The sequence below is a fragment of the Anguilla anguilla genome, chromosome 13 (genome assembly GCF_013347855.1).
Source record: "Anguilla anguilla isolate fAngAng1 chromosome 13, fAngAng1.pri, whole genome shotgun sequence".
Classification (NCBI taxonomy): Eukaryota; Metazoa; Chordata; class Actinopteri; order Anguilliformes; family Anguillidae; genus Anguilla; species Anguilla anguilla.
The window spans coordinates 18887515-18894116 of record NC_049213.1 but is presented as its reverse complement, the minus strand read 5'-3'; the positions used below and the strand labels follow the sequence as shown (position 1 = coordinate 18894116).

General features: G+C 45.4%; 1 protein-coding gene across 2 annotated transcripts; it reads left to right on the top strand.

Annotated features, from left to right (window-relative positions):
* The first annotated feature begins 1633 nt into the window (after positions 1–1633).
* Positions 1634–5902, top strand: apex2 (APEX nuclease (apurinic/apyrimidinic endonuclease) 2). 2 transcript variants are annotated; one of them, XM_035386939.1, is made up of 6 exons: positions 1634–1881; positions 2068–2151; positions 2313–2493; positions 2897–3040; positions 4350–4419; positions 4541–5902. In XM_035386939.1, exons 1-6 carry the CDS (start codon positions 1767–1769, stop codon positions 5687–5689), a joined length of 1743 nt encoding a protein of 580 aa, XP_035242830.1. In that variant the 5' UTR covers positions 1634–1766; the 3' UTR covers positions 5690–5902. The 2 variants fall into 2 exon arrangements, with proteins under 2 accessions (XP_035242830.1, XP_035242831.1); XM_035386940.1 differs by lacking the exon at positions 1634–1881 and having other exon boundaries at positions 2068–2156.
* The last annotated feature ends 700 nt before the right edge of the window (positions 5903–6602 follow it).

Here is a 6602-nt window from a genome sequence, read left to right as displayed (position 1 = left end):
AAGCATTGTAGGGAAGAATACTGATCATTGCCCCAGTCTTATCTGCCAGGAAAACATCCTATTTTTCCATTTGTATTGCTATTACATGTTTGGCAAGAAACTAAAGTGCAAAAAGTGCTTTCTACTAGCCAAAGGGCACAAAAGGCAAGTGACACCTTGGTTCAAAAAGGAATCAGAGAGCATCAAAAAGATACAGATGCTTTCAAACAGCTGCGTGCCCCATGGCGTGGCTCCTTAAAGGTAGTGCTGAGGTCTTTAAAGGGTAGGGGCTTTTGCAGGTAAAGGAAGGGCTTTAAACAGAAAGAGTACATTACAGGGTTTCATGTGGCTTTACGAGAGTGCAAGGGTCTTCTTAAGGTTTACTTAATTATTTCAAAAACTGCAAGGCTATTCCAAAAAGAAATTAAGCAAACCAATTTATTTTCTCTTACTTTACATCCATATGAAGGATAATTCCTTTTAATCCTACATGACTGCACTCATACAAATTATGAAGAAACAGCAAGCCATATTTTTAACCCCAGCTGAAGTATGATCCCTGTCTGACTTTATGATAACATCAAAGATTTGGGCTTCATCAGAAAAAAAATAAAAATAAAAATTTGGCCACCCCCAAAAGCTTCACTAAGCCCAAACTGAAAAGCATGCACACAGCCTGACAAGTGCTTTGACATATTCTTCAATAGGACTGTTGAACTGTATGACCACATCACTCAGTGAGACAAAAACTGCATTGCTAACAGCAAGTGGACATTCATTCCTATCATTCCAATAATTCAAAACTCTCCAGCCCCCCCTAGGGCTCTGAATGATGTGTCCTACATGTCTGTTTTCTGCCAGGATTGCATTGTGACTGCCCCCCTGTGGCATTGGACAGTAGGCACATATACCAAGTGCAGATGAAACTGTGGCGATTAGTAGGCACAATCATGCTCACTGGGGGCAACCACACCTGTTATCCTCACCACTGGCCCAAGCATCACTCAAACCCAGCCGCTGTCTGTGACACCCAATCGGACCAGCCAGTCCATTCAACATAACCATAGATGTAGCATCCTTCTGCATTGTACCCATATCTGGGCCATTGATTGGCTCTTGCCACTCTCTTTGGACTCATCCATCCTCAGTAATGGTAATGAAGTCCTGATGCTCTCTGTGATTAGAATAGACACCGAGTAATACAGAGTGACAAGAGCAGTCCATCCTGGCTTGTCATTTGCCTACAGCCTAGAGAGTATCCAGCCTGGACCCGTGCCTGGAGTCAAGTCTGGACCTGTATAGCCCAATGGTCTCTGCCTCTACTACATGATCAGATGAGCTGTTCCACATGTTCACAAATCTCTGTCTATAGTTTATAGTTTATTTATATGTTAAGATATTGTTACAATTTACAATAGTTGTTACATATTAGTTCATATCATTGATGTCATTGTAGCTGAAATCCTGTAAGCTAATTAGCTGTGATTGCTACTTTTTCCAGGAAAACAGCTGAGAAAAGTCCGTGTCTCCTCTCCTCCATCGCGACCAAGAGTGACAGAACCATAGACTGCCACTACTAAGTGCGACTTCGAATAAACCTACGTACTGCGCATGTCTGGGGCTGGATTTTTCTTCCGCTTCTTCTGTAAATCTCGCGTGAACGCCCGGTCCAGTGAGCGCGCTGCATGGGCCTATTGTGAAAGCTGTTCCGCAGAAAAATTCTGTGATTCATCCTCAAAAACAGCTTGTCTTCAGTTTCTGAATCGGAGATCCTATTCAATGAAAAAATGAAGATTGTCACTTGGAACATAAACGGCATAAGAACTTTCAAAGGCGGAATTAAGAAAGCATTGGATTTGCTCGACGCTGATATAATTTGTTTTCAGGAGACAAAAGTGACAAGTAAGGAACCGCAGCGTGCATGATGTCAAATATATAGCTCCCTGTTTATCTAGGGTTGTTTATTGGTATTTGTAAATGGCCAACTTGATTGCATTCCATTCAGTATGTCCCACTTTATTTCACTGTCTGTGTTGTGTTGATGGCTTGCACATCGCACGGTCATTTTTTCTCTTGTGAACGTGAAAGGGGACCTGCTGGACGAGAGAACTGCGGTTGTGGACGGTTACAATTCTTATTTCAGCTTCAGCCGAGGACGAAGCGGTTACTCAGGTGAGGTAGGGCATTGAATACTATAACTAGCTAGATGGCTGCCACTCTGTTTACCTTTACTTTTCAGAAGTCACATGCAATGCCAGTTCCCCGGAAAGAAGTGATTTTTTAGATGCACAGAAGCACGACTACTAATTTGTTTCAATTTTTCAAACAAATAGGGGTAGCTACTTTCTGCAAAGACAGGGTTGCACCCTTTGCTGCAGAAGAGGGACTGACAGGCCTGCTGACCAGTCATGATGGGAGTGTTGGGTGCTATGGTGACCAGAGCCAGTTTTCTATGGAGGAGCTGCAGATGCTGGATAATGAAGGAAGAGCTGTCATCACACAGCACAAAGTGATGTAAGTGGTTTCTGAGTTCTGACTGTTTGTACATGTAGCTCTGTCAGAAGCCCCCCCCCCCCCCCCATTAGCTATGGCTAATATTTGAACAAGCAGAGTAAGCTGTTTGCTCTAAACTCAATGACTAGGTGTGAAAATAGTTTATGGATTGACGTCCCTGCATATTTTAGTTTCATCTGTATAACCCATTTAATGGCTTTATCCTGCCACTCATTTCCAGGCAATAACTGCTTATAAACAGGGGTGTTGTGTTGCGTGTTGCTGAAACTCTCGATTCGTGTGTGTTTGTGTGCTCAATGGTCTGGGTCTGGAGTTGAATCCTGTGCTAATGACTGTTGCCAAGGGGGAGTTTTAAATGGCTGCTGCTTGTTCCTGTCTCACCTTGTCTGTGTGCTCGGCACAGGTGTCAGAACCAGGAGAAAACCCTTACCGTGCTCAATGTGTACTGCCCACGGGCGGACCCAGAGAAGCCTGACAGGAAGCTCTTCAAACTGCAGTTCTACAGAATGCTCCAGAACAGAGCTGAGGCCTTACTGGGAGCAGGGAGGTAGGAGTGAGGGGAGATACTGGAAACTGTTAAATATTAACTTTTTATTTTTCCTCCAAGATAGGGATTGTTTGTGTGTTTGTTTCCACTAGAAATTTTTTATTTGTGGCCGGAGGTGTGGACAGGAGGGAGGGGTCCGTGCGGGGGGCGGGGGGGGGGGGGGGGGGTGGGTGGCGCTTGCACTGGCGACAACATGCATTTAAAAAAATCACTGAGATAGTTAACTAAAGAGCGTGAGGTATAAAGTAGTTTCGTCCCGAATCAACAGTGACACCAGCGTTTGCACTGGCGACAACATGCATTTAAAAAAATCACTGAGATAGTTAACTAAAGAGCGTGAGGTATAAAGTAGTTTCGTCCCGAATCAACAGTGACACCAGCTCTTTGGTGCGCATACTGCTCAGTGAAATGATGAAACATCTTAACTCTAGGGAAATCATGGTCCTTGCACAGTTGTGCATATGTTCCGTGTGCTGGGTGCTGAGGCATCCAAGTACTGGTTCTTTATTAGTGGTACTGTACACAGTCACTACTACTTTCATCCACTGTCACTATATTGACCTAAATATTTACCAGATGAGTATTGCAACCAACAAGGAAGTAGCCTAACTATGAACAAGGAAGTAGATAGATTCATTGCTTTGATGTGAACAGGTCAGTTTTAGAATGTTGCAAACCATGAGTTTTGCAAAGAGTTACCAGCACATTGCAAAACTTTGGTCTGAACTGGCCTTTAAATTGCTTGGACGGTAAAGCAGTCTTCAGGGAAAAAGAATACTGAATTAAAAACCTATAACGTGTTCAGCCGTCCAACTCGGTTCAGTGAACGCTATTACCAGACATGAGAGCTAAGCTGTCAATAGTAATAACAATCTCATGGATAAATTTTTTATGATATAAAGTTGCATTTCGTGGACAAAATAACAGTCGGAGACGTACAGTTTATTCACTTGAAAACCTTTAATTCTATGCTAAATTACGGTGAAATTTTGTTGCACATGTGCATTTTAATTTTGAACTGCATCTGCATTGTGGTAAAATATAGACTGTTGACGGAGGAAATAAACTACATACAAAAAAATCTTTTTTGGCTGGAGCAAATCTATTTGGGGATCAGTTCTTGCAGATCAGTTATTTTGTATTTATTTATTTATTGTTAATTCTTTTTTGGTATTTTCTGCTTTAGCAGAGCAAATGAAGCATAGTGTATTTGTTTTTTGATGGAGGTGACAGGGCTTGGCTTGGGATGGGTTTATGCACTGTGTGTTGGACTGATCAATGCTGCTTTGTGTCTGTGCCGTGCTCCCAGCCATGTGATCGTCCTGGGAGATGTGAACACTTCCCACAGGCCCATTGACCACTGCGACCCCGATGACCTGGTGCGTGTGTTCACCGCTGTGAGAATCACACGCCACTCTCAGTTGCATTACATTATATTACAAATATTTATTAAGAACAGTAATGGCTAATAGTTACATTTTCTGAAACTTTTTTTTACAGGAAAGTTTTGAGGATAATCCTGGCAGAAAGTGGCTGAACAACTTCCTGTTTGGGAAGGCTGAAGGGGAGGGGCTTGAGAAGGAGGAGGGCGACAGAGAGGTGGGGCCAGAGTCCCAGGAGCCTGGTGGCTGTGGTGGTGGAAAGTTCGTTGACACATTTCGCCATTTCCACCCGACCCGCCCCAACGCCTTCACCTGCTGGTCCACCCTCACCGGCGCCCGGCAGACCAACTATGGCACGCGCATTGATTACATCTTTGCCGACCGGCCGTTGGCCGAGGAGCACTTCCTGTCTGCGGACATCATGCCGGACGTGGAGGGGTCGGATCACTGTCCGGTGCAGGGGCGCCTGTGCTGCTCCCCGCTGCAGAGCCCCCGCTGCCCCCCGCTGTGCACACGCTTCATGCCCGAGTTTGCCGGAAGGCAGCAGAAGCTCTCGCGCTTCCTGGTCCAGGTGGGTCCGCAGGAACAGGACGCCCTGCCCGGCTCGCAGGAGCTGGGGGAGATCCGGGAGAACCTCCGTCCGCCGGCCGATGCTGGGAGCGCCGCCAGAATTGGGAACATGGCCGGCAGGAAGAGGGGTCCCACAAAGGAGACTCCTGCCCCCAGGGGCAAGAGGATCAAAACCCATAACCCACCAAAACCTCAGGGAAACCTGCTGGCCTTCTTCAAGCCCGCAGCCAGCCAAGGGTCTCGCAGCTGTTTTGTGAAGGGGCAGGACGGGTCTGAGGACACGGGCACACAGCACAGTGAAGGGAGGGCACGGGTACAAGGGGGGCTCTCGCCGCCTCCTGATATCACAAAGAGGGGATCTGTGGAAGGAGATGGCGGGGCTATGGAAAGAGAGGGTGGGGCTGTTGAAAGAGAGGGCGGGGCTATGGAAGGAGAGGGTGGGGCTGTTGAAGGAGAGGGTGGGGCTGAACCCTGTCCCAGGGGGGCCTGCCCTTTGGGGTTCTGGAAGGCAGTGTTGCATGGCCCGCCGCAGCCACCCCTCTGCAAGGTGCACCAGGAGCCCTGTGTGCTCAGGACCGTCAGGAAGGCAGGGCCCAACATGGGCCGGCGCTTCTTCGTCTGTTGCCGCCCCCAGGGCCATGCCTCCAACCCCCAGGCCCGCTGCAACTTCTTCACCTGGGTGGATAAGGGCAGGTAGCTGGAGCTGGATTCACTACCACAAACGCCCAGCTTTTTAAATGCACAGTGCTGGTATATGGACCATGTCTTCAGCTTCTGTGAAGCTAGGGAGGGTTTAGCCCAACTATACGGACTCAAATGTAGACTTAATTGCAATGCCAATTCTGTCCATGTCTTTTATTTGTTTCACATATAAAGTTAATTCAAATAAATATGAAGCTTTGAATTTGAATTTTGCGTTGTTCTTTTCAAACTTATAGAAACTAATTCCACGAAACATAGCAATGCATGTTGATGGCTAGCTAACCCCTGTAGTATATTGCAAATGATTACATGAAGTCAAAAATGTTTTAACTGATCAAATTAAAGACTGAGGTGAATCAATAAAAGTGTGGTGAAAGTGTGGACATACAGACATTAAAGCTAACCATTTGGTAGATGATGAAGAATTCACAGACAAAGCAAATAATAACAAGCAACACCTGCATTGTTTTAATAAATTTAACTTAACTTAAATACATGTGTTCATCAACCTAATTAGGAGCTTGTTTATTCACCATAGTCCATTTACCATTTACCAAAAATGTTACCTCTTTTTATGTAATTGTTTCCAATGCAGAACAAGCGCAATGTGAAGAAGGGACTTTATAGCATGCATAGCTATTTCTGATATAATGTGGCTCGAGAAGGTAAACAATCCCTATAAACATGAAAAGCACCTCATTAAGAAAACAACAGATTGTTAAAATATGGGGATTGCAATTGTGGTTGGAATGTAAACCAGCATACACAGTGGTACCCCAGGACCGAGTTTGAGAACCACTAATTTAGGGAATGGTGGTAATTGCAAAGTTTTTTTTTCCATCTGAATGGTATGTAGCCAAGTTAAAAAAATATCGGGAGTGATCTTACCATGAAGAGTACAGTGTGCC